Genomic DNA, 27,899 nt, shown 5'->3' on the forward strand with positions numbered 1-27,899 from the left:
CATCAAAAATGTAAAACTCTCATTCAGAATTTTTTGAACTTTCATGGTTGACTAGAGAGAAAACCCAAGTGTAGGATCTTATTCAGGACCTTGGCAACATCACCACTAACACCAACACCGGCTGCCCAGATCAGTACCTGAGCATCAGAACCTTCTCCTGGGTACGTGACTCTAACACACCAGCGCAAGTAGGAGCTACTCGGGGACCAGACTTGAGCAAGGCCACCTCAAGGTTTTTAAACAGCTAAAGAAAGGGCCCACTGTCAGAAAGCATTGCAATGCCCCACAAGGACTTTACACCCCTGCCACTTAAACCAATACAGTACATCAGCATCATTGCACAGAACTCAAACCATTTTTCTTTTCATAAATAATGCAGAAAAAAACAATACATTGACATCAGAATAATACACTTAAAATAAAAACAAAAAAACTTCACCAATGGAGAACAGTAGGTTTTTTTTTTGTTTGCTTGTTTTTCTTTTAGATATTGTGTGCACTTTTCCTGCAAGTGCACCCAGGGTCATACACTGACTTAAACAACTTAATGACAAAAAGAAAAAAGAAAGACATAAGTAAAAACCAGTTGGAACCAGCTGAAACTGGCCCGAGCTGAGTGTCTGAATTAGCTTTGTTTATTGTCCAGTGCTGAGTCCTTGCTCTTGTTTAGTATTATTTATATTAGTTTCTTTTTTCCTGTTGATCCTGATATACATATATATATAAACGTTTGTAAACAGTCTTTGATTGAATGTATCTTCAACTTATTGGCGACAAACTCAAAACGAACAAAGAAACAAATAAAAAAAAGGAAAACTGATGTACAAAACCAAAGTTTAGAGTGAAACCCCAAGAGATTGTGTCTGTCTGTGTGTGTGTGGAAAGTGCGCTGAGGCAGCTCTGTGGCAGACTGACTGGAAAGCTGGAGAGAGGCGCGGGTCCTCAGGCTGTGAGCAGAAAGCCCAGGCTTCAGGTGTAGGCTTCATCATCGGTGTCTTCTATTAAGACCTTGGTGTCTCGTGTCTTTGACCTGCAGCAGAGAGAAGTCAGGAGCGCTTGGTCATCAAATGTCAACGTGAAGATGAGTGAAGGAAAAATCATTTCGATCAACCGCATGATGAAGCCACTGGGAGCTCAGCTGGAGTTTGCCAGCAATAATGATACAACATCAATGGAGGTGCAGGCCTCAGGAAGACTTTTAATGTTTGCCAATATATTCATTAATTAGGAACAATTAAGAGTGTCTAATCAGCATGCTCTACTTCCATTCCTGGCTGCAAGCTCTGGAAAGTCATTTCAATAGCTGCTTCTAGAAACAGCAGGGCTGAAAAAGCTCTTGACCCGTGCCAAGCCAGGAATTACCGTGGCTTAATTAATCAAAGCACGTGAAAGGTCAGGGTTAGAGGTCCTTGAGAACATGTTTTGTTGTAATGCAACGCTAGGCAATGCTGCATTAAGGGGAGGCCACTCTCGAGGACAAAGGAGGGCGGAAGTGCGAGGTGCGTACTGTGAGGCCAGCCGGGGCCGGCGCAGAGACACGCTGTGGCTCCTCTTCCACGCCTTGGTCTTCTGGCGGTTTTTCACGCCGTCCTCCTGGTCCATCATCTGCTCCAGGAGGGTCTGGTCATCGGCGTTGAGCGGAGCCACCGAGATGTCACGGACGGCCCGGAATTCACCACAGTTATTCAGGTGCTCATTCTCCAGGCGGAAGAAGTTCCACACGAAGCGCCTGAGGAGGAAAGCAGAGCGGTTAGGCAGGGAGAGGCACGGGGCTCAGCTCGGACACCCCAACACTGGCTGCCCAGATCAGTACCTGAGCATCAGAACCTTCCTCTAGATACGTGACTCTACCACACCTGTGCAAGTAGGAACTACTCTGGGTCCAGACTTGAACAGCCCCACCTCAAGGTTTTTAAATGGCTAAAGGAAGCTGCAATGCCAAACAAGGTCTTTACACCCCTGCTACTTAAATAAAATATATTAGCATCATTGCACAGAACTCAAACCATTCTTCTTTTCATAAATAATGCAGAAAAAAATACATAAACACCAGAATAATGCACTTAAAAATAAAACAAAGAAACGTCATCAATGGAGGACAGTAGGCGTTGGCATGGTAATCTGCCCCCACAGACTGCTGTTCTAACACTTCAGAGCCAGTGGCATTGAAACACCAATCCCAGATAAGCAGATTGCCTTTCAAATCAGGGTTTTTACCACAATGCAATATTTATTCCACTTTTAAAAATATTCTAAACTAAAATCAAGCTACATAACATACAAAGGGGGTTAAATGAGGAAACCTTTTTTTATTCAGCATCACCTGAATGCTGTGAAAACTGAATGTTTGCAAAAAGTGGATATATCCACATTAAAAAAAATTGGAATGTCTTTCCATGAAATTTTATCCCAGAAGACCATTATGTTATCCATTCTCCACATCACCCACTAAATTATATAAAAAGGAAAAGGAAAAGCGTTACATTTTGTAATTTATCCCTTTAAAGTAAAAGTATAAACATTTAATACTTGTATTGTAGTGATAAGCCATAAGTAAATAAAAAATATGTAATATTATTTGTTCTAAACTAAAATGTCACGACAATGTATTTTTCTACTAAGTTAGCAGCAAATTAATAAATATTAAATTAAATATTATATGTACTATAAAGAAGACAGAACTCCTACTGCAGCCCGAGTTATTCACAACTACCAGTTTTACCGTATTTCAAACTTGAAACCATATTTTTGGTCAATTCCCCTAAGATAATATGACAGACTACATTTCTGATTCAGCGTCCGAGTCTGGAGAAGAGAGAGAAGCTCATTACATCTGGACGAGATCCAACTCTGTTCAATTAAAGATTTATCCCTGTAATGCACTCATGAGTGGAGGTTCTGAATTTTACAATACTGAGAGGTTCAGTTCTAACCACCATCCATATGCAGGAGAGACAGTGCCCAATGGAGAGACCTGGTTAAACCAAACCTTGCCCTCCAGTCACCAATCACAAGCCCAGTACCTGCCCGAATGTTCCTGCTGGGTATATACAAGATGGGAGATACAATATCAGGGTCCTCCAAACTCCAGTGTCTTCTCGACCTGGTAGAGATCTCAGCTACAGTATGTAGGTGAAAACACTTAACTAATCAATCTTATTATTTAAATTGCTGGGATTTATTTATACATTTTTGGCCTATTATGAAAGCTGATCTCATAGGAACATCAGAAAGCCTTGGTTTTCAGTAGCTAATTGATCTGAAGATCTCATCAAGAAGAGATGGTATTGGCTTTCACAACATGGATGGTACAGTACTAGACTCCCACTGCTGTTTGTGTAAAGTTGTCCAGTTTTCCTTGAATACCTAAAACCTCCTATTCACCATTTTAAACACACCTTGCCTTAGTTTTCATTTGTGTCCTCTGGATCACATTTCACTCTTGGCACTGAAGACCTCCACTGGTTTGACACTGAATACTTGAATATCCAAGCCCCCTCACAGTTTTCTCCCTTCAGACTGAGAAGATTCAGTTCTTTCAGCCTGTCAGTGCTGCTCTGAGCCCAGGCATTTACCTGGCTGCTCTTCTCTGTATAGAGTGCAGAGCAGCAGTATACAGTATGCTTTTCTATACCGGTGACCAAAACTGAACAAGGTTTTCTCAATTTTTTTTTACTGCTGCATTGTGCTTTTTAAACAAAACCCCCACGAGGTTTGGATGTGAGTTAGCCGAGCACCCCGCCTTACCGGAAGACCTCCAGGGGCGCCAGCACTGTGGAGAGGATGTCGTCGGCGGACGGGAACACGTCCATGGTGGAGATGGTGGTCTTGATGATCCAGGCGAAGCGCAGGATGATGTCTTCCACGATGGCACAGTAGTAGTAGGCCTGTGGCAGAGTGACAGCCATCTGTCAAGCCCCTCCCCAGACAGAGGCAGACCAGCAGCCTGCACTGTCAGACCAACCACTTCCTTTCACACCACAAGCAGATTGCCAACAGCTGGTCTGAGGCACCTGGAGGAGGACTGACGCAGCTCTCACTGCTGCGCTGGCTCACCCCCAGCTCACAGGAGCATGGCACCATGTGAAAAGCTCATGACAGACAGCTAGCAGTGTCTGCCTACCTTAGTGTGAGTCTCTTTTATAACTGCAGCTTAAAAATTACTACAGTTTTACCATGTAATATTCATTTTTTCCCCCTAAAAACCAATAAACAATTTGAACATCAAATAATATTTTTCTCACATCAAGCTGAAAAGCTTCAGCTCTTTTAGTCTGATAGTGTTGCTCTGAGCCCAGGCATGTAACCGTCTGCTCTTCTCTGGACAGATTCCAGAACAGCAGTATATCTTTTTCCATATGTGATGACCTGAACTGAACACAATTTTCTCTATGATTTCTTACCCAGTGCACCGCACGATTTTAACAAAACATCCATTGATTTAAACTGTACACTTCTAGCTATATATCTTACATTTATTTTGTGATATTAAGTGCTTCTCTACATTGTCTAGAAGATGGAAATTAGGGCACATAAACACCTTGTCTTTTTAATAGGCACCTACGAGATGTTTTTCCTTTCCATATTTGTAGTTTTATGTTTCTTCTACCTTCATGTAGCACCTTTCTATATTAACTGTTATTCTACCTGAATTGTTTTGATTTTTCTTTGCCATCTCTAAAATATTTGCCAATCCTCATTGTTAGATAGCAATAGACTAACTATACCAGAATCGAAGTCATTGATATAAACCAGGAAAAACAGTGGTCTCAGTTCCGATTCCTGTGGCACTCCATTAATTATATCAACCCTAAATTTGTGCATGTAGCCATTAGAAACTTATTGCAATACAGAAGATCTTTAATTCTAATTACTTTTTCTACAACCTTACATACAATAAGACACAATGGCCAATAATTACTCACTCTTGCTTGATTGTATATAAATATTAGATCATTAGTGCCTTCCCCTCAATCATTATTAGGTTTGTCTTCCATTACAGTTTTTAGCAACTTCTTCATTTTCACACTGACGAATATCACACATTCACAATTTCATTATACCGTACAAGAACAAGACTGCATTATAATTTAGATGTGAATTCAGTGGACTGTAGCATATGCATACCCCCCTAACAATATGCCCCTAGAAACTTAAAAAAAAAAAAGACCAATATACTGTACACTCTGAGATCCTGGACTCTTCTAGATTAAATTCTGAACGCTCTTTTTGATGTACGGGTACAGAGTAGAGTACACCTCCACCTCTCTGGACTCTCCTGTCTCTTCAGATTGTTGATTATCCACTCTCGCTGTATTTGTTACCACCCCTCTTCATTATTTTTCAGTTCCATTAGAACTGCCTCCTAACGCAGTCGTTTTCAGATAATCTGACAAAAGACTAGTTCACTAATTCAATGAAATACCTAGGAGCTGCCCTAGAAGGGAAAGCAGGAGACCGGGACCACGGCTGGGAAAGGAGTCTGCCGCAGAGCTAGAGAGGAATTCCCTCTTACCTTCTGGGGGTAGACGATCTCTTCTCGCAGAAAGGTGTTTTCCCCAGCGTTCTTGTCAAACAGCCCCCAGTCCATTTTCAGGTCCCAGATGAGCGTGTAGAGCGAGCTGATCACGGAGAAGACGATCATCAGGTAGAAGAACACCTGCGAATCGGAGTCATCCTGGTCTGGGAGCACAAACACACACCCAACGAGCTGCTGTTAACGTATGGCATCTCTAAATTCAACATCAAAATCACTTCTCTCTTTACTAGTCCTGTTGTTCCTGGTCTCTGGGCAGATGGCATGAGGAATTCTCAGGGGGGTTGTAAAGCACAGCACTGGGTATTGTAACGCTTACTTTAAGCAGCTCTGTGTGCATTAAGAACTTCTGTAGATGTCTTTCTGAATGTACTGCGGATCATTTACTGGAATGAATCTCCAGTTGTTTCCACAGGGCAGCATGAGCCCCACTCTAAATGCTCCCCCATTTCAATACCACTCTTTCAGCTTTCAGGAAAAACCCTCAAGCCATAGGCTTGCTTCACCTGTTAGGAATGAAAAAATCGTGTTTTGTGGGGAATACAACACCATAAACCACAATCATGCCAAACAACTGTTCCTCTGTGTTGCAGATTTCAGTTAAGTTTAAATGAATACTGAACCAGAGAGCAGTTAAAACAGGAGTAAATGAAACCGTCTCTTTTGGTCCGACCTGTGCTACTGCCCAGGCGACCCAGCAGAGGGAGCTCCATTCACAGAGTCTTCAGCACATGTCCTTTTCCTCCATTTCTTTCAGCACTAAAACAGCACTTGCTACCACAATCAATTTGGATTTGATTCTTTTAAAACACTTACGGAGACTGCTTCACCTTTTCTGATTTTCCAAGTTTGCATGTTTGCATATAATATGTTGTCAAAATGTAATAATGCCGTCATTAGTATTGAAAACTTATTTTTTTCTGACAGACCCATAGCTTTGTAAATATCTATAAGTCATGAAAAAGGTCTAGCAGCTTAACTAAACGAGGGCTATACAGTCATACACAGGAGTCTGTAGACGCACTGTTGGAACACATGTTCTTGCAGTCAGTGGTGAGAAGTGAAGCTGAGAAGCCTTGTTTATCAGTGGCTGCAGGTGATCTCTACTGACAGAATGAAACGCCTGTTCTAGAGCAGCTACCAAGTCTTTAACTCGCTGTGGCAGACTTCAGAGTCAATAAAGAGCTTCTGACAGGGACACTGAACCCTGAGAACATGATAACCCTGGTCCAGAGTGGCAGATCACGCTATCGGAAGACAAAAAAACATTTCTTTCAAGAGTTGTGGCATTCTCTAGGCAATGTTAATGTTTTCCAGTTTATTTTAAGAAGACAGTTGGCTCAGCTTGACAAAAACAAGTTAGGTAGGCTGAACAGACAGAACACATCCTCTCGTTTGTAACCATTCTTATGTTGTATATTTCTGTTTCACAGATGTTTGAGATTCAACAATATGCCAAGGCATTTTATTGCTGGCCTCCTGAATGGTTCAACCAGTAAAGGAGCTTGCCTGAGTAAACAAGACGTGATGTTTATTCCAGCACGGACAAGTAATTGTTGGGGCTTTGCTGAACATGGCTAAATATAAAAATAGAGAAAAATGGTGTCAGCATAGTACTATCAGTACTCATGTGCTGGCAGAACTTTTAAAACACCACCCTTGCAGGCCTCCTGCAAAATTCTCTATTATTTTCTTGTCAGAAAAAAACAGGTGCAAGCAACAGTAAAATCAGACCAAATAGCAAATTAGACCGTACCAAAGAGAGGAACAGAAAAACAAGGTTGAGCGTGTTTACTCTGCAAGGATAGGTAAAAATGTGGTGTTTTCAAACCAGGAGCAGCAAGGAGATTCACTTCTGCTTTTCCATCTCACTCAACAACTTGGTGACATGTGGTTCCGAATACATCTGTACTGTTAGATGCGTGCCTGCATAAACTGAGGTAAATAAAGAAATGCCATTTCAGTCAAGCACTGCAGTCCACAGCTCCAGGTGCTACTGTGTTATTTACTCTTTCATCACGTTACCTACTGTAGCTCGTTTATCCACGTTTTTTTGGGAAAAAACTGGGAAAACATTGCTAATAAAAATATCTCTTATCTACCTCTTATCTTTTTGATCCTTTTGTTTATTTTAATATCATCCAAGGCGTAATGACCTCTTTTTAAGAATGACTAATGGGCTGAGATTCATTGTTCCAGGTGATTTGAAGCATTAAATTTGCTACCACATGCTACCACATGTGATCTACAGTGGGATAGTTTTATTAAACTTACCCATTCTAATATGAAAAGGGACAAAAAGAAGGCTCAGTTGTAATTAGTGTACAAGCCACTAGTGAAAAGAACATCTGAAATGTTTGCAGGTAAAGAAAAACATTTAAAAAATAGGATGACTTTTAAGCACACATCCACAAGCCCATGATCGGTGTGCTGCAGAAAAGGGAGTCCTTATTCTGCATCTCCTGAAGTGAGAGCCATGTTAGTCTTAATTGTGCTGAGCTGCAGTATAAAACTCATGATTAGAAAATCTATCTGTAGCACTTCATAAGCTCACACAGGGAACAGTCCTTAATGAGCATGAATTCAGCTAGTACGAGGAAAATAATTCATCCTAAACTCTATCTTTCTACAGTAAGTGCCAAAGTTTGGCAGTCGCAGTAGAACAGGATCAGCAAATGTAAGAGGAACACACGAACATCTCTCTCTCTTGTTTTCATTCACTTGAGAGTGGAGGCACTTAGCCAAACTGCTGAAGTTGGTATTCTACACGCTGGGCCAGAACTGAACAGGACACCCTAAATAAATCACAAGAAAATTTTAACTGTAGCCGATGAATATGAATCTACAGCCTGGGGTTTGAGTGCAAGGTTAGACCTCTCATTCACCGAGACATTAATATTTTAAAGCTCTGCAAATATTAAGCATTCCAAAACCTTTTCACTTTTAAGCATACATTTGCTCTCATCAATGCAGCATATACTGAGACAGGCAGAACAATGAGATGTGTATTAAAGAGAGGTTGTGATCTTGGCATGCAAGAAGCAAAGGTAAAAAAAGAGGAACTAGCATGGATAATATATCACTGAGACTGAGAGCATCTACCTCTGTGATTCAGGGGATATACCAGCAGCCATATCACCCTGCAACTCACAACTGGCAGCCCACTGAAGCTAAGCAGGTGTGAGCCTGGTCGGTACCTGGATGGAAGACCTCCTGGGAAAAACTAAGGTTGCTGCTGGAAGAGGTGTTAGTGGGGCCAGCAGGGGGCGCTCACCCTGCGGTCCATGTGGGTCCTAATGCCTCAGTATAGTGACAGGGACACTATACTGTGAACAGGTGCTGTCCTTTGGATGAGACGTAAAACCGAGGTCCTGACTCTCTGTGGTCATTAAAAATCCCAGAGCGTTTCTCGAAAAGAGTAGGGGTGTAACCCCGGTGTCCTGGCCAAAATTTCCAATTGGCCCTCACCAATCATGGCCTCCTAATAATCCCCCTCTATGAATTGGCTACATTACTCTGCTCTCCTCCCCACTGATAGCTGGGGTGTGGTGAGCGTTCTGGCGCACTATGGCTGCCGTCGCATCATCCAGGTGGATGCTGCACATTGGTGGTGGTGGAGGGGAGTCCCCATTACCTGTAAAGCACTTTGAGTGGAGTGTCCAGAAAAGCGCTATATAAGTGTAAGCAATTATTATTATGATGTTTGAAAGCATCTTCATGGAGAAACAATGGTTACGTAAACATAGGACACCGAGGCTGATGTACAAGAAAGAAACAAAAATGACTTCAATCATCCATATTATTTAAAAAAAATTTTCAATTCAAATTTATTTTCTTATACACTTACTCCCAAAATTCCCCTGCCCGTGCACAGTAAGCGCAAAACAGGACAACTTCAAGGCCAACTGCAAAAGGACAACTGGAAGAAATCTGTCTGTGAACAACATGCAGCTCTGCAGAAGGGCTGAGCACAAGCGGAGCCAGCACTCCTCTGTGTCTGCTGAGCTCACTATTGTGCTGCAAGCTGGAGGCCTCTTCTGTGTGAGGCTCCCATACTCTAGGCTATGGTGGGTCACTGCAGATTCGAAGTCCAACTAGCACCTAAACATTTACGTTGAATCTTTAACAGTTTAAATGACATATAGAGCTCTCACATGTCCTAAATACTAAAATGTGATATGAAAACCCTCCCTTTTATGTAAATACAGTACGTTTAATGAAAAAGACGCTGTAGGAGCTAGCTGGTTCTGTTATTGGTCCCCGCCTGTGAAAAGCTGGGAATTGTTGGGCTGAGCTGATTGAACAAGGCCTGCGAGGAACTGTGGGAATTTGCCATTTCCCCGTTGAGAGTCAGCTCATAGAACAAAGTTATGACGACATTATTCATCTGTTCTCCAAGTTTAACCTCTGAACTTAATATGTGCATTTAACTCAATGAACAGCTTCCGAAGTTCCCATTTAAAAAGACGGCTCTTGGCTTAGATTCTCATCTCAGGATGATGAAAATAATACTGACACCCTCGAGATTTTGGAAGATCCAAAAGTGAATCGTTGTACTTTCAGCGGTACAATGGGGCTTCGCACACAGGCACTCACACTCACACATGCCTGCAAAGAGATAAACTAATATCATATACAGTCATGCCCAAGCCTCATTGCTATTCTGTTGGTGTCTAGGAGACATGTTCTCTCTGCAGGCAGGCAATTATAACTCAATCTCCTCCAGCAAGTCCCCTTCCCCCCATGCCTGCTGCCGAAGAGAAAGCAGGGCATTGGTATTCCTCGTCACGCAGCCCAGTTATTGCTCCACTTACAAAACTCATTTCGTGCTCTGCCTCTGCTATTGGTTGTACAGTGACTGCAGCTCACTTGAGGGGGAATTACAAAGCCTGTCATTCATGTCATTCAGGAGGCAAACCACCAGCACTGCAGCCAAGACCCTTGAACCAGGCAATGAACCACAATGAGAGTCAAGGTCCCGGAACAATGTAGTCCAGTAACAATCGCAGCTAAGAGCCTAGAACCAGGCAATGAACCACAATGAGAGTCAAGGTCCCGGAACAATGTAGTCCAGTAACAATCGCAGCTAAGAGCCTAGAACCAGGCAATGAACCACAATGAGAGTCAAGGTTCCGGAACAATGTAGTCCAGTAACAATCCCAGATAAGACTCTAGAACCAGGCACTGAACCACAATGAGAGCAAAGGCCCTGGAACCAAGAACCTAGAACTCCTAATAAAACTCCTGTCACTGTCTAAAATCCAGAACTCCAGAGAATTTGAAGTTTTCACATTTTCTGTTATTTTATATTGCTCTACAAAATGATTTCAAAAGAAGGCTGACACTGACACTTTAACAAGCACTGGTCACAGCTCAATGAAAAATGCCGACTGCACTAGTATTTTACCAGAAGAAGCGCCATAAACAGGTACTTCACTGTCCCTGATGGATCCATAATTCCCATGCTGTACACAAGGTAAAACAACCTAACGGCATGTTCATGTTTCTTAATTCAGTTGGAAATCGAGACCGTCTATCTCATAATTCTCAGGTCATTACAAAAGTTTAATGCACACTTTTCTAGGTTTAGTGTTCTACCATACATACAGTAGTAATTCTGATGTCAGAAACTGTATAAAAATTATGCTAACAATCTCAGAATTAAAGATAATTTTCAGAAGATGGGTACAATAAGCTATGTTCTGATACCATACAGACAATGTTCTTCAAACTGAAGGCGAGCTGATGGACTTTCACCTCTCTGCCTTGGGCACTTCTCCCTGCTGGGCACGTTTCATGAACATGATACCTTGAGAACTGACGTTGGAGGCAGCAATGGAGCCAATTTTCTGCCAAGATTGTATTATACTGCTCTACACACAAACTAAAACCAAAAGGTAACAGCAACCAAGAATGCATTTTTCATCATCGAACATTATTACACTCCAATTCAACCGTTACAAGGATATTTGTTCTTCACTGCTGTTCATGAGATATGAATGGTCAGCAGAGCAGAAGAAATGCCCATTTAGTACCAGATCCACTGCTGGAAAATGAAAAATTGATTTCAGGTTGGACTTAAAAATAAAATTTCAAAGAATCTTTTAATCCAGCTTTTTCAAAGTTTAGTTCCAGCTTCTTCCTTGGTTGACACGGGCAACTCAAGGGTCTAAGTCCTCCTGGTTTTAAAGCTGGTTTTTGATTAGCAAACTGCTAATCAATACAACTTCATTAATACAACTTCAAACTCATCCACATAATTAGCTCAATTGAAATTGAAGCAACAAATACAGAGGAGCCCATGACCTTCAAGAAATGCTGTTGTCTATAATCCGTACATTACAAAAGAGGAGGATTATATTTTGAAGTCTACTTTGAATGCACTGATATAGAAAAGACCACTATAAATCTTACACTTTAAATACAGTAATCACCAAATGGAGTGAAAAATAAATTGAACATGGTTTCTTTCCTGTGAATGTTACATATTGTAGCAATGATAAAGATATGCATTTACTGTATACTTGTAGTGGTTAACCATGAAACTTGTGGAGTGCATAATAACTGATGCTTTTGTATTTAAGCTTTTAACTTGGACGACGGATGCAGACAGAAATAGGTGTGTTGTTTGTGATTTGCATTTGATTTGCAATGATCTTTGATATTGCATCAAGAATTAAACTGTCATTGGGCTGACAGCTTCATTGATTTCATGTGTCCACTGACACAAAGGTTTTGAATTGAGAATGTTTACATTCTAAATGCAGCTCCTCCATCACTGTACAGACAGGCAGAGCGTCTGCTGAGGCTCATACGGCTCGGGGGAGATACTGGGGGACCCTGCCAAAAATGGGGACGTAGGCTGCATCTTTGTTTTGGCAATAAGCATTAAACTATGTAACAGCAGGAGCATCTTAATAATAAAGACATAAGTCATAAATTGTGTTATTTTGCTTTCAACATTACCCAAAGAAATAGTAAAAAAAAGATCTTTTCACTGAAAAGAGACCTGTCATTTGAAATATTTTTCCACACTCTTTTCTTCATTCACTCATAGTACAGTAAATGGAGTTTCTTGCTACTCTGCCTTCACCATTTGTCTACTTTACCTGCATTTCCTGATCATTTCTGGTTGTGCCTGGTCCATTGGCTTTGTGAATACTTTTTTGAGTACCTGTATTAAGTGCCTTTGTAATTTTCTCTGCCCAGGACCAAAGAGAATCAGTTCCGTTTTCTTATCTTTGTATGCTGATCTTTTTAGACCTGGAAGTATTCTGGTCGCTCTGTGTAGTGCACTGTTTAAAGTAAGGTCTACTAGTGCATTGTAGAACGTTAACATGCTTTCTATGCTGTTAAATGTTTATAGGCACTTCCCTATATTGTACAGAGGAGGAGCCAATATGTTTGAGCTAAACTGAACAAAGTGAATTAGAAGAACGATTAATTAGTTTTAACTTCCACGGCCCTTTTCAAAGTGGTTTCCTCTACTTCAATGCCTCCATTCTGGTAATTATCAAGTGAATTTGAACTATCTGGATGTACAACTTTGCACTAATCCATATGACCTTGTCAAACTCGTAATTGTCAGGCTGCTTTTGCAAGCGTAACTGAACATCAGTTTGTACTAGTTTCATTGACAAAGAACAAAAAAGGAGTTTCATAGCTAGCAGATGCAGTGCTGGGAAAATGAAATGCATGTCATCATGATTTTGATTTATCAGGACAGTAAACAGGAATATAAACCAGGACCCTCCCCAGGGGAACTGCTGTAAATGATTTACAGGTTGGAGGTTAAGTGTCAGGCTGCTGAAGGACAACATGAGGATGGCAAGTGAGAGAAATCTGCAGTGAGTTTGGAGGACAGCTGGGGTTTTGGTCCAAAGTGAAGTCAGGGTCAGAGTCACAGCTAGGAATGAGGTGATGGCTGGGTTTAGGATAAGGCTTTTTTCGTGTTAAAATCGGGGTAAACATCAGAAGTGAAGTAAGAGTTTGGGTTGAGCTTATGCTTACAGTTAGGGAGGGGTTTGGATCAGGAACAAGGGTGAGGTGAGGGTCGTGTCAGGTAGATATTGGAGACCTCGGCAGGTGAGAGACAGGAGTGCTGATCCCGTACACCAGCAGCACCTGGTGCTCAGAGAATCTTTCAGAAAGTCTCAGAGTCTCAGGGCACATGTACTTCACCGCTGTCTATTTTCACCCAGACCACGAGCATGCAACTGAGTGAATTTCATAAGCCCTGAATGATACCTTGCAGAAAAAGAAGACCAAAGGAGAAACAACCAATTATCCTGACTTCCCAATTCCATGGTACTGAAGTATTGTGCAATATGCTCATGTTAAATGAAATACTTGAAGTAGAGCTGAGGTAAAAGAATGATCAAGCATTGCGCGTAATAGAGACCTTTTGTGTATCAAGAAAAAACATGCTGGGAACAACACAGCACAGCACAGGACAGCAACTGTAATCACAAAAATAGCAAAACAGCAGAAAGGTTTTAACATCTTACAGTGGGTTGTGCAACTGTAGCAGGCACAAAGCATGCTCTTGTGTGACATCTTGTGGTACAGACTAGACTAACCCTTGTTTGGACCCCAGTCCCTCCTCCCCTCATCTCAACTGTTGGCAGTGCAAAGTCCTCTCCCTGGCTACAGATCCTGACACGCTGTTCATAGCTGGAGAGAGCTCTGCTTGTGGTGAGTGTTTTATACCAGAGCAAAGCTCTTTATTAGCATGCACATCCAGCCAACTGCAGCAGCATACACTGATCAGGGAGATTCACTGAAGCAGAAGAGCGCAGGGAATTTGATGTCTCAGAGAAAGCCAACAATTACTGGCTGCTAATGCAATCGCATCTCATTTACATGGAAATTTTTGCTAATAACTTGGTTCGAACATAGATTGACCAAAATCTCACATATGAAAGACACGTCATTAGTCAGTCTCTTTCTGCATGGAAAACCAATTACAGGTGAAAAAGCCATCTGACTTTCTCAAAGATTTTTAAAAACACATTGTTTCACGTCCGGAACACAACAGAACTCACTCTCCATAGATACTGCTTTTATATCGAAAAGGTTTAACATCTGTAGTTTTAAGTATGTCCACATCTAAGCAGAAATGTTTGACTGTTGGAACCTCACAATATTTACCTTGAAATGATAGTCATGCACTCAGCACTATATTTATAATACAATGTTTACCTGTCAAATGGCTCTTCAGAGATTGTATAGAAAGTTTTTGCTTGCATTACTTTTGTGCCACTGTCCGATATTGACAAGATTGACAGGATAAAAAAACAACAACCTTCCTACTCTTAAATGAAGAGGACGATGAGAGGATTTGATTTGAGTGCTCAGAATCTCCTCAGGCAATGACAAAGTCAACTCATTTGACATTTTTAGTTATTAACAGTGAAACATGAGTCTGAACAAGAACATTTGTGGCAGTCTAGAATGACTAAACGAGGCATATTGTTGAAGCTTGGATCAACTAGCTATGGATAACCAAAGGACCAGCACAGACCAATTAGTCTCTTGACACCCAAAGAAGGCTCCACAGCCGAAACATTGTGTTTCTTCTCTTTTCAGCGTGGAATAAACCTTTACTTGTTCCTTTGCAGCCTGCGCATGCTGACGCAGCTCCCTACTTGAACTACTTAAGCCTACTTCTGCTGCAACCCACTATGCCTTCCTCCAAATCTTTTTGTAGATCTCTTCATCATTCCTTCTACTCCTACCAGGATAACTTGCCCCCTTCTCTCACCAAACCAGCATTCCGTCTCTTCACAGCGATCTGTTCCAAGACCAGGCTTTCTAACCACCTCCTAATCCTTCACAGATATTGTTGTTTTAATATTATCCGGAAAGGATTTCTTCTGAAATGTAACACTTTTTCCTTTGACTTTGACAACACACACACCCGAAGAAGGCTCCACAGCCAAAACGTTGTGTTTCTTTTCTTCTCTTTTCAGCGTGGAATAAAACTTCACTTGTCTCTTCATGTATGTGCCTTTCTCAAGGTCTTACTCAGTGATTTGGTTTATGAACATGAGACCCTTCTTGTGCTATCTCAGATGTCTTCCATGACATGTGCAGGATTATGGAGGCCTGCGTGAGCAGTCAGAATTACTCCATAATCATTGTCAAGTTACTGAGTCAGCAGCCTGTGGTTTAGACAGAAGATAGTTGCACTCCGTTTTCAATCTGTGTGGATTTCCTTTGTCACCCTTAATGAAGGCCTGAGATGGCAACTCGTGATGGCAGCAGGAAAAGAAATGTCAGTCTGAGCGTAAGTGCAGAATTATAGACGTTGAAGACTTAATAATTACAATGGAGGATAGGTGGTTTGTGGTTGTGTAGGTAATGGGGCAGCTTCTCAGGTTTGGGCTTCAGCTCTCACTGCGTCTCACTGGGAAAGTGTGACTCAGCCTCCATTACCTTCAGATGAGACAGCCAGACGAGGTTCTGTTGTAAACGATTCTGCAGCAGGGGCAGATGTGCAGTTCGACCCCTATGGTCTGGAAGTCACTCTGTTAAAGTCTCAGCTACTGTACATGTCAGCTATTTTGAAAAACTAGAGTGAACAGTGAATTCTGATAGCAACTGTGCAGGCTCAAATGTGCAAATTTCACATTCATCCCTCCTCCACAGTTTGTGCAGATGGGTTTTCATGCTGAACACTTCTCACTATGCTACAGTCTCCAAAACCACTGTAGTGTTCTTCAAAAGATCGTTTAGCTTCTATGATCTGACAAGATCAGGCCAGGATTAAAAACACTGCTGAAAATGTTCACATAATGTAGACCTACAAGGAAAGCAAATATGCAAGTATGTGGAAATTAATTAACAAAATCACAAAAATCGCAGCAAGAAGTTGGAAGAGCCATGTTAGGGCAACACAAAGTGTGAAACTTTGTAAGTTTAATCTTATCTATCCCCTCGCCCAAAATGGAAGTCAAGGTCAATGTCCTGGAATAGATGTACCTAATATCGTAAATTATCTTGAAAACTACACACAGTACTGGCCTGGTTGGTGTCTTGAATTAAAGTGATCCCCTTGGACATCCTGACTGAAACTTCAGATTTTTTATGTCTTTCTCAGTACAAAGAAATACTGTATAAGAAGAAATATCCAGAACAAAAACAGGAAAAAAACAAACAAACAGATGAAATTTATGGTCTTTCTTCAAAAGTCAATTTCTCATGTTGTTGGACACTGAGGATGTAAATTACTTTACATGGAAGGCTCCACGGCCGAAACGTTGTGTTTCTTTTCAGCATGGAATAAACCTATTACTTGTTCCTTTGACACTATCTAAGCCTCTCCTATACTGTGCAGGGTTTCGATCACCACATTACAAAATACAGATTGCTGCTTAATAATTAGTACAGAGTAGAGCAGGCAGATGCATTCTGGGATGTGAAATCTGGAATCTCCTACACTGACAGGCTGGAAGAACTGAACCTTTTTAGTTCTGAACAAAAAAAAGACTATGAGGGGAACTGATACGCATATTCAACGTCCTCAAAGACATTGCCAAAATCTATGCAGTGTACTTCAGAATGAACAGTCAAACACAAATCAGAGGACACAAGTCGAAGTGCATTTAAAATGCTGAGCAGGAGGCATCTCTTTACTCAAAAGGTATAGGAATAAGAAACAACCTACCGAGCCACGTGGTTGAAGCTGACCTTTCAAGAAAAAGCTGGATGGGATCCTTGGATCAACAAGCCAGTGACAACCAAATGGGTCAGACGGGCCAAAAGGCCACCTCTCAGCTGTAGATTTTATATAACTTCTGCTTGCGTCCTGCATAACCATCAGCAGCAAAATGACTGCTCGTCTTATGAAGCTTAATCATATTCAATAGCAGTCGGTACCACTGCACAACTTTCATCTAAACAGGTCCTTGAGATGATTAAAAATGCCAGTTAATTGTTGAATTAACCCTGCTACCCAAGGTCAGTTGAATAATTAAAGATACCCTGTAACAAAGTCTCACAAAGGGAATAAAATGGAACAACCAAGGCTGCTGCATCTGTTCAAAATGACTGAATTATAAATGCAATCTACGTTTAATTCTCAAGAGTTACAGTAGCTACCTTAAGGTGAAAGCAGAGTCAGAATAGAAGAATGAGCATCTCACTGGAAACAGAACTAATGCTGGGAGTAGCTCTTTTTTGGAAGGAGGGTACATCGTCAAGCACAAAAATTTGCTTTCCAGCTACAGTAAATAACTGTCACAGGAGATCAGTTCACGACAGATCCTGAAGGCAGAAGCACACAGACTAGTATCTGCAGAGAACCCAGGCTCTTACCTTTGTGGGTCTTATAGAGAGCTGTGAAGGTGACCATGAAGAAGGTGGTCGAGTATTTGCCAGCGTTGACCAGGTGGGGGAAGGCCCTCTTGGTGTCACGGTAACGGCGCAGGCACTGCACAAAGCGGAACCAGGCTGGCAAGCACTTGATGATGGCCCGCAAGCCGTAGGAGTAGCTGTTGCACACCGCATTACCTGCAGGGTAGCAAGGCAACACCAGAAGAGTCATGAGCCTCTGATTCCTTACGTTGAGTGCTGAAGTACAAGAGCACTGCACAGGTTTAAAAAACGCATATTTTATGGGATGGATTTTTTCATTGTCCTCGTCCTATAAAAGCTTCAAAACATAGAGAGTCCACTACCTCTCAAGCCAATATCTCTCAAACAGCATGGGTGTTTCCTTGAGGCCGGAATCTAGGAAATTTGATTCTGCGATCACTTGGGCAAAACCTGGAGAGACATTAGGTACTTCCACCTCAACAAGGTAGGAAAATGGTGATATTAGGCAGACACCTGCCACGAAGATGTACACAGTGCAATGCACCAATGTACTCTGAATTCTTGAAAGTGCGAATATTGTACTTGGAACGAAAAAATATTTTCAGGAAATAAACAATAAACGGATAAATGGCAAGTTACTTAAGCGAGCAGTCTAGTAGAAGGTGGTTACGTACAGCAATGCTTTGCTTAGTGCCGAGGATGTGTTCCTGAGAAAGCAGAACTGTGCTAACAGAGGTAATTATTGCAATGGGAATGTCTTCCAGGAGCACTGTTTCTTACATATGAGTGACTATGACTTACATATGAGGGATTCATTGGCAAATTGGAAATGACCATACAGATATTGTTACCACAAAATAAAATTAAAAATCCATTTTAAAACAGAAGGGAGATTATTTTGCAACTATAACTCCAGAAGAAATCCATAAAAGCTGGCTACGCAGCAATACATGCAGTCAGAGCTTGAGTAGATTAACCACCGCCTGCCTTCACTCCTCCAGCTTGGCACTGGCAGCAGACTGATGGGAGGGAGCTACATCTGCCAGTATGGGCCAGGCTGTGGCTCATCCTGGGAGACTGAGACTTCTTTTTCACTTTCCATCGCCTTTCTGATGAGCATTTACAAGCGGCACTAACTGTTCAACAAACAGACATTGTTTTATACAGGTGCATTCGGAGAAATTAAAATAGTGGCCAGGACAAGGTAAATTGGGACTAAACTAGACTTTCCTGTTCCACTGTCTATAGATGTGGAAACATATTTAAGGTATGCCTGGTAAATTTAGAACCAATTTTTCAGGAAGAGTGAAAAACAAAATGTCTTTGCATTGGCAATGTCAATGGAACAGACACAAGCACACCAAAAGTCTGGCTATGCAGCTAGCACAAGAAGACTTCCCTTAACCTGATGAAAAATCTCTTCACATGTTATGAATGATCATAAATCACAAATATGAACGTTCTATTGAGAATGCATCTACCCAGAGAGGAGTCTTTATTATCCCCAAGGGACAATTTGTTTTTCAGTAGAGAACAATATGAAGAAAACACACAAACATTGCACCCATACATATACAAAAGAATCGTTAGATAAGCAAGATTATAGCCACAGGTATACGAGCACATAAAAATCCTGTTTGTTTTTAAATTTGGTAAATCTGTCTCTGCATTCTGAGGGGAGACATTGGAATTAATGAAACAAAGGCTGTAAAGTGTCCTTTAGAAGGGAATAAGCTTCACGCAAGACTCATAACTGATAGATGTGGGATAGGACCGATAAATTAACACCAACGATGTTCTGACAAGGTCTGACAAGACTCCCCAGTTTGTTTTTACTCTTCAGATTTAGATTCCCAAAACAGAATAGCACAGTGAAAGTGAAAGCTGATTCAATTAAAGACTAATAAGACATGATCAATGAATAATCAATGAATTAACAACCCTAAAATGTTTAACATTTATCTACAGTACCATCTCCACCAATTCACCCCTGATGCAGGTTTGAGTGGGGGTCTGAGGGTTATTCCTGAAATTAATTGCCATGTTTTTGGTCTTTGAGACCAGTAATTTGAAGTAAACTTCAAAAAGTTCCTTTCACAACAGGTGGCAAACTCATTTACAACTGACCAACGGTTCCATTCATCTGCTTGCAACAAATAATAAGAGTCTAATTATGTGTCTTGAGTGTTGAAATTTTTTATAATAACCTGTATACAGAACAAAGAGTAAGGGAGACAATACACATCCTTTTGGGGTACCACTGGAAGAATACAGCTTGTTAGACAAAGCATTGTTGACTCTTATTCTCAGAGTGACTGTAAGATTACTGTCTTGAAGGAAATTAGTAACCCAGCTGAAAAAATTAAGATGAAGACCAAAATGACAAAACAGCTTAGTTTTAAGTAAATAAGGTTGAATACAAATAAACGTTGAAGAAAAATCCAGAAAGAGCAACCTTGCATGAGTCATATTTTTTATTAAGAAGCTGGAGGACAAAGTTAAAAAGCATTTTCTAGCATCTTTCACACCCCTACCTGCCCTATAAGCAAACTGAAATGGCTCAAACTGATCCTGTACCTTTGCTACAATCTTGTTTTCACAATCCATTCCAAGGTTTTCATAACCAGTGAGGTGAGGGCTCATAGTCTATAATCACCTACTCATCGATTGCAAGAAAGATGATAAGGGTTTATTTCTGATAAGGGTTGTGGCGATCTTGAGTCTATTCTGTCATTGTGTTGTTACGTTGGAAGTGTGTTGTAAAACGATTTTCCCCAATGAGTCCTGGAAGCACTGAGCACAAGATAGGATGCTTCTCCAATATATTACTCGGGCATGCAAGCGTACTGACAATTTAGGGGCAAACATTAAATAGCCAGCATGTCTTTGTAACACGGTAGAAAAACAAAACACTTGGAGGAAACCCATATGGACATAAGGACAACATGCATACTCCATACAGAATAATCCTCAGTTAAACCTAGGATCCAAGACCTAATATTTGAGGATAGTTCTTGATTCTCTACCCTGAGCTTTCTGTCTCATTTTCCTACCTCACCTCTGTGTGTTTATTTCTCTGTTGACCTTTTCCTTTCCAAACCTCTAAGTATTGACAACAACAATAAAACAGTAAAATGATACTTGTATAGCGCTTTTCTGGATACTCCACTCAAAGCGCTTTACAGGTAATAGGGACTCCACTCCACCAACGCATATGCAAAGCCAAAGTGCGTCAGTACACTCACCACACACCAGCGATCAGTAGGGAGAAGAGCAAAGTGATCAACCCAATTCATAGATAGGGATTATTAGGAGGCCATGATTGGTAAAGGCCATGGGGACATTTGGCCAGGATGCGAGAGTTACACCCCATGCCCTTTTCAAGAAACGCCCTGGGATTTGTAATGATCACAGAGAGTCAGGACCTCAGTTTTCCATCTCATCTAAAGAACACCGCCTTTTATTACAGAATAGTTTAATTTATTACAGTATAGCGCCTCCTACTGGTCCCACTAACACCTCTTTCAGCTCTTCCAGCTGACATTTTCTTTTGTTGAACAACAACAGTGGTGGCAAGATGGAGCATTTTGAAGTCTGATCCCAAAGAACACTTAGTCTCCCTGATTAAGAAATGGTTAAAGAACACATACTGTGCATACAGGAGATATTTTAACTGCCATTTAAAGTGTCATTATTAAGGGTGTAGTTTAAATTTTGTATACTTTTTCATTACTTTTAAGACTGGCTAATTAAATGTTTACAGAAAATATACTGTAATATTATATGCCAATCAATGAAATATCTATAGGGTTCCCAGCACTGTAAGGGCAATTCTGCAGCCACCGTTGAAGTTTCGGCAAGAATTTCACAGCTGTTTTTGTAACACACCGATGAAGTGTGCTATGTCACCTTCTCCCTTTCAACTGTGGAGAATGAAAAGAACATGAATGTTTTCATAATTGGCTGGAATTCCCTACAACAAACATGTAAGACAGGCTGGACACCAAAACACAGAGTGAGCAGCAGACAAGCTGAAAAGATCACATGAGGCACAAAAGTCAGAACAATTTAAACTGTACATGAGATACCAGATCTAAGATAATGGCAAGTGAGAGTCAAGGTCATTGATGCATTTCATGGCACATGGACAGACCACTGAATGCTCCCTACAGGTTGCTTTTCCTTCTCATTACTTTGTGTTGTAACTGCTCAGGATGAGGGTCAAAGCTTTTCCAAAGGCCCAGCTTTTCCATTTAATTACACAGCATCTAATTGCAGGCAAATGCTTTTAGGAGCTAATTTCACCAGCTCACTGGGAATATTTCTGCACAAAAGTTGTTTTGATTTTAACTCTTCCCTCTCAAACAATCCTTGCAGGTTTCTAACGCTTGTCTGAGACTTTATCGGGCTTGCCTATATTTTTACAGCTTTTATACATTTTTTTTGCCAATTTGTTACGTTCCTGACGTGCATTGGGAAGGCCACTCTTCTAAATGTAAAAAAATAATACACAGTGCATCTTCCTGTGATCCTCTGAATTGAAGCATTTGAAGGAAGGTTTTATAATTCAAGTACAGCCTCAGATGCTCTCTAGTGTTGCCATGAAAGAACATTTTTTAGAAGTGAACATTGCATATACAAATATTTCTGAACATAGCAAAATGGTCATTTCTGACTTAACCTTTCAGTTATTCTATAAATGTCACGCACACACAGATGTCTCTCAATCAGCAAAGAAATTTAGATTGAAAAACCCATCATATCAGCTCAAATCCCACAATGTATTTCAAGCGTTCACTCATAGCGTATGGACTTTGCTTAACAGTAGTCCACAAAGATGCCCAGTAAACAGAATATGAATTTATAGGGTATTTTTTTCAATACCCTTTGTAAAATGTGCAACATTGTTCAAATGAAAACAAAGGTTCCATGGCATGTTCATAGGCCAGACAACAGAAATGATCAAATCATTTCTTTATGCAATGGCTACTAAATGGCCACGTATGGCTCTAGCTCATTGGTTCCCATCCCTAGTCCTGGAAGAGCACTGGGTCTGTAGGTTTTTACTCAACCTCTAATCTTAGTTTCTTAATTGAACTCATATGAATAATAAGTCCAATCACCTTTCTCTGAGGGGCAGACTCCAGTTGGACTGAGTTGCCCATCGCTGGTCAAGAGATTTATAAAGAAATGTCTTCAAACCACTGTATTCTGTACACTGGAGTAGACATTAAGCCACAGAATGTATAAAACCGAATTTAAGGGGAAGGACAGGAAGATCACTGTAACAGAGGCTACTGCGGATCTGGCAGTGTAACTCACCTGATGTCAATGGCAGAAGCCCGTCTCTCTCACCCCAGCTGAGCTCAAAGCTGTAGAAGCAAATCATGTACTCCAGATCAGTCAGCACGGTTGTCAGGGAGTTAAGCTGATCGGCCAGCCAGAAATCTGCAAACTCCACCCTATGGAATGGAGCTGTGAAGACACGGAACTGCGAGAGGAAAGAAGAGGAGAGAAGACTCGCGTTAGTAGGGTTAACTCAACCAAGAGGCACACTAGGCAAAAGGCATCTTCTGACCTTCAGACACTACAAGTACAGTTCAATCACTCAAGGCTCCTCATTATTGGAAGAAAGGCACAAATATGTAGGTTTTTTTCCCTTTCTCTTCTCTTATACCATTTACAGATGCCTTTAAAGTGACTGTGGTTGAAGACGAGCAACAGAACAACAATTTTTAATATAAGGGGATGGACCCGTTTTTGATAGCGGGGATCATATGGCAGCCACTACACACAGATTAGGTGGAGAAGTGAAAATGTCCTTTATCAATTTTCACACCTCATCCCTAGTCACCAACTGGATCATTGGCTTACAAATTCAAGTCCAGTGAGAAGAGTGCTACCTCTAACACCACTTAGAACAGAAACCTTATTTTACTTGCAGGTCTTTCACAAATGTACAGACCAGGCCCAGCCTTGCTCCGTTTTGAACATAGATTATTAAAATATTATAAAATGGCTAGTAAAGGCACTGGAAATGCTGTCACACTACTGTGTGCATTTGTGCTGAATTTCCACACTGCAAGATGTAAGGGTTCAAAGTCTTGCCTTTGTTTCTGGCAACCCCAGGATGGGAAGCACTGCTCTAGGAGTCTAAGGCTGAGCTGAATGCATTCTCTGTGGAATATGCAGTACTAGTGATATCTCAGAAAAATGCCTCAGGATTCAAGAAGAGAGCCAAGCTGCTAACAGAAGGCTCATTCTTGTGTCAATGAACATCGAAATGCAAAGTTACATTTTAACAAACACAGAGACAGGACTGCTACTATGGTGGTTGAATTTGGTAAAATGTATAAGAGATGCCCTGTGGCAGCTCTCTAAATGAAGTTATTAATGTCAGTTTGGTCCTGAACACTCCAATAATGACTTTAAGATTAACAGGGCTCCGGAAACCACGCGCTTCCTTTTCCCATCACAGCCATTCTGATGACAAGTTATACTACAACTTACCTTATTCCATTCCCCATCTGTCTCTAATCGGATAAGACAACCCTCTGAAATCCCAGAAAGCAAATGCTTCCATTTATTGATTGATTTATGTATTTATGTTTCTATCTAAATGAGCATTAAAAGCATAGACTCATATCACAGCTGACCAAAACCCAGTGTATACAATATCAAGTTTAAGGATTATTTTATCCATGGTAAAACCTTTTGACAGGAAAACTAAAAGCAAAATGCTTTTTTTAGTTATTTGGTGATGTACACAGCCACAAATCCTAATACATACCATATGCATTTCTGTATCAACATTTTTTTCTTTCTTTTAGCAATTTGGAATCATCAACTGGTAATGAGGGCATGGTCCCTTAACTGAACGCAGGAGGTAAGAGGACCATTCGGAGAACACTGTCCTATAAATGTGCATATATCAGGGCAGATAGCATCCACTGAATGGATGCAGCTCACAGTGGCAACCCTACACTTGCACAGATGTCTGTCGGGTCTCAGGTGTGGCTGTTGCAGGGCAAGTTGATGGTGGTTGAGCTGATACCCAACTCCAGCTCACCCAGCTTCATAACCCACACTTTGGAATATCCCAGTCACAGCTGGCGAATGGCAGGACAAACTCAAGTCAGTAAGATGTTTGGTTAAAAAATGCAATAATAATTCAAACAGACAAGAAATACACTGTAAAATTAGATCACTTCAAACACAACCCTTCAACTTGCTAAATCAACAACTGTTTACACCCAATAAATAAAAACAAAAGGCAATGGTAAAGTGGTAAATGGTTAGGATACCCTTTTCTATCGGTGGCAATAGAGCTGGGATACTTAAACAGCTGAATTATTATTTTTTTAAAATCAGAAATCCTATCCCATTGTTATGGAAGGTGCAGAAAGAAGAAGGCATTTGTTGGCAGCCAGCATGGTGTTACAGTTAAGCCATCCAAAGATGAGTGATGTATTAGTATTTAATAGAAAAAACTTATAAAGAATGCCATTCCAGCCATCTTAAGGCATGACCATTATGACACCTTGATGACCATAACGTACTCAACTCAACGCTCAACATGTGTGACTTAACATGGGACACATCTGACACAAGTTGTACTTGTCTGCAAGGTCTTTCGGTCCATCACAGGGATCCCATTTGTGTGACTGTTCAGTTGAAATGTACTGCAGGAGATCCAGATTATGCCATGTCATGTCAATAAAAATATCATTACTTCTGCAGGAAGGCAGGAAAAAAAATAAGATAAATCATACTAAGTGAATAACAATTAGGTATTTGGCCTGACAAGCTTACTTTTTTTACTTTGGTGTTTTAGTGCTGATTTATAGTGAAAAAAGCACAGACTCTGCAGCTTCATGCGACAGAGATGTCTCTGGCTCCAGTCCGGCTCATGTTGACAGAGGAGGCTGAGGCAATAAATGTGCTGATAGATTTATCCGAGTAATGATTTCAGAGTCACAGGAGAAGCATCTGGAGGAAAATGCCGCATTTTATTATACCTAACCCTGCTGCCCTCTGCATTGCACTGCAAATATATTGTTACTCGTGTGGCGTACCAATAAAAAATACTTTAAAAAAACCTGCCTGAGCCCAGCTATTAGATCAAAGAATGCACCAAATGCCTCAGTAACCAATTAAAGTTTATTGGCTGAGCTTGACTGTGAATAATTGAAGTAGCCGCATCAATTCATTGAGTACGTTTTTATAGTTGACACACCGAGTATGTTTTTATAGCTGACACACTATTAGATCTGCATTAAAACACATTATAATGAAACTAACACAACTTTTGGCCAGCCTGAATCAAACTTTATCCCACTGGCCATAACACATTAGAAACCCAAAACCTCTTGACACTTCGTCAGATGCAAGGAGCTACTGGGAAGCTCAAAGCTCCATAAATCATCCAAAAGTTCCACAGCGTTTTTACTTTATGATTGCTTGAGCCGTTATTGAACAACGGTCTGGTTAAGAAGCTTGGGTTCTGAGCTTTCAGTTGTTGGCTTATAAACAGAAAACCTGGTTTGCCTCTTCACCCTGAAGCAAACTGAAAAGACAGAAGACCCCAGCAGCTCCGTGCTCACCAGCAGCTTCAGCAGCCAGAAGCGGGACTTGTAGTAGAAGGTCTTGGTGGGGTTGATGAGGAAGAGGAGCATGAAGCCATACAGGATGAGGGGGTTGGCCTGCGTGGGGATGAATATGTATTCGGAGAACAGGCAGGACAGGATGCTGACGCACCAAAGCACACCCAGGAACCCAGCGATCTGTGGACACAATAACACAAGAATTGCTGAATTAATATTTGCCTGCATTCATATAGTGTCCTTGGTCACAATACTGTGGCACTGCTCCAAAGGGAAGAGTGCCACCTACTGGTCTCGCAGTAGGTCTCTTGCCAACCAGGCCCAGCCTTCTCATCCAAGATCGGCTGAGAACAAGCTTCAACCTGGCAACGCTGCTGTCTGTAGCAGCATAGCACATCCCACAAAGTACACATCTCAAGGCACCATACCGTGGTTAAGAGGCAGAGAAAACTGAACTCGGCATCTACAGTTCAGAGCTTATAAAAAATTAAATTAATTTAATCAGAATACGAATATTAGCTTGATGATCACGCGTTTTTAAAGGCGATTTAAAGTCCCAGAAATGCTTGTGTGAAGACTGAATTATCATTTCCCATATCAGCACATACTGCAATTAAGAACAATCGACAGGTCCCAAAACGATGCAGTTGATGCGAGGGTATTTAAAATTCAATGTTTTCTAACAGAGCAGTAAAATCACCAAAATTAATTCCTAACTCACAGGTAACTAGTGGGCTGGTGAAGTGTGATAATTAGCCCTTAACACCCACACCATGGCTCTCAGAGGTCCTATGCTTCCTGTCCAGGAGATCTGAGCAAAATAAGGCTGAACTGCAGCTTTTTTTCTGCTAAGGGGTTTAGAGTGATACTCATGGAGGTGATTTCCACTTACCAGAAAAGAACAGCAGGAATAAAAATAAATAAAAGTACACAGAGATAAATGAAAAGTCTAATTACCTTGCAAGAGAATAAGTGCATGTTTGAATAATTATGTTTTTACATTATTTTCCTTTGTTTTTTTTATATTGTAATATTGGTATGTATCATTATTTTTCATATTTATTATCGCAGTGTCTCAGGCAGGTGGGGGGGAGGGGTGTCTCACCTCAAAAAGGTGTTGGTGGGAGAGGTTGCTGCGGGGGTTGAGCTCGAAGATCAGCACATGGTTGACCCCCGCCTGGCGCCAGCCATACGTGTTGATACCCAGCAGGAAGAGGAACTCGATGAGGAGGAAGCCCCCCCTGTAGATCCGCACCAGGGGCCAGACATTGGAGAGCTCCTTCGTCATCACACCTGCAGGGGGCAGCAGACAGCTCTCAGGGGAGGCAGCAGTGAGCCTCAGGCACTCTGGCCTCACCTGTGCAGCGTTTGCTTTTGTAAGACAGAACTAGATGTGCTACACAGGACATGAGGTGGTGAAGTCGTTTTTTCTTTCTCACACA

At 41.2% G+C, this 27,899-nt stretch overlaps 1 protein-coding gene across 2 annotated transcripts in view; it reads right to left on the bottom strand.

Annotated features, from left to right (window-relative positions):
- Positions 1-336: 336 nt before the first annotated feature.
- xpr1a (xenotropic and polytropic retrovirus receptor 1a) overlaps positions 337-27,899 on the bottom strand; it is a 146,408-nt gene continuing 118,845 nt past the window's right edge. For both annotated transcript variants that reach the window (XM_088599078.1, XM_088599077.1), the window contains exons 9-16: positions 27,563-27,750; positions 26,458-26,637; positions 23,177-23,345; positions 17,855-18,049; positions 5,516-5,682; positions 3,748-3,887; positions 1,508-1,729; positions 337-1,030 (exon numbers count right to left, since the gene is read on the bottom strand). In XM_088599078.1, coding sequence (XP_088455204.1) covers positions 970-1,030; positions 1,508-1,729; positions 3,748-3,887; positions 5,516-5,682; positions 17,855-18,049; positions 23,177-23,345; positions 26,458-26,637; positions 27,563-27,750 — 1,322 coding nt within the window. In that variant the 3' untranslated portion in view covers positions 337-969. The remainder of the gene's footprint in view (positions 1,031-1,507; positions 1,730-3,747; positions 3,888-5,515; positions 5,683-17,854; positions 18,050-23,176; positions 23,346-26,457; positions 26,638-27,562; positions 27,751-27,899) is intronic.

The sequence above is a fragment of the Lepisosteus platostomus genome, chromosome 11 (assembly GCF_059453375.1).
Source record: "Lepisosteus platostomus isolate fLepPlt1 chromosome 11, fLepPlt1.hap1, whole genome shotgun sequence".
Lineage (NCBI taxonomy): Eukaryota > Metazoa > Chordata > Actinopteri > Semionotiformes > Lepisosteidae > Lepisosteus > Lepisosteus platostomus.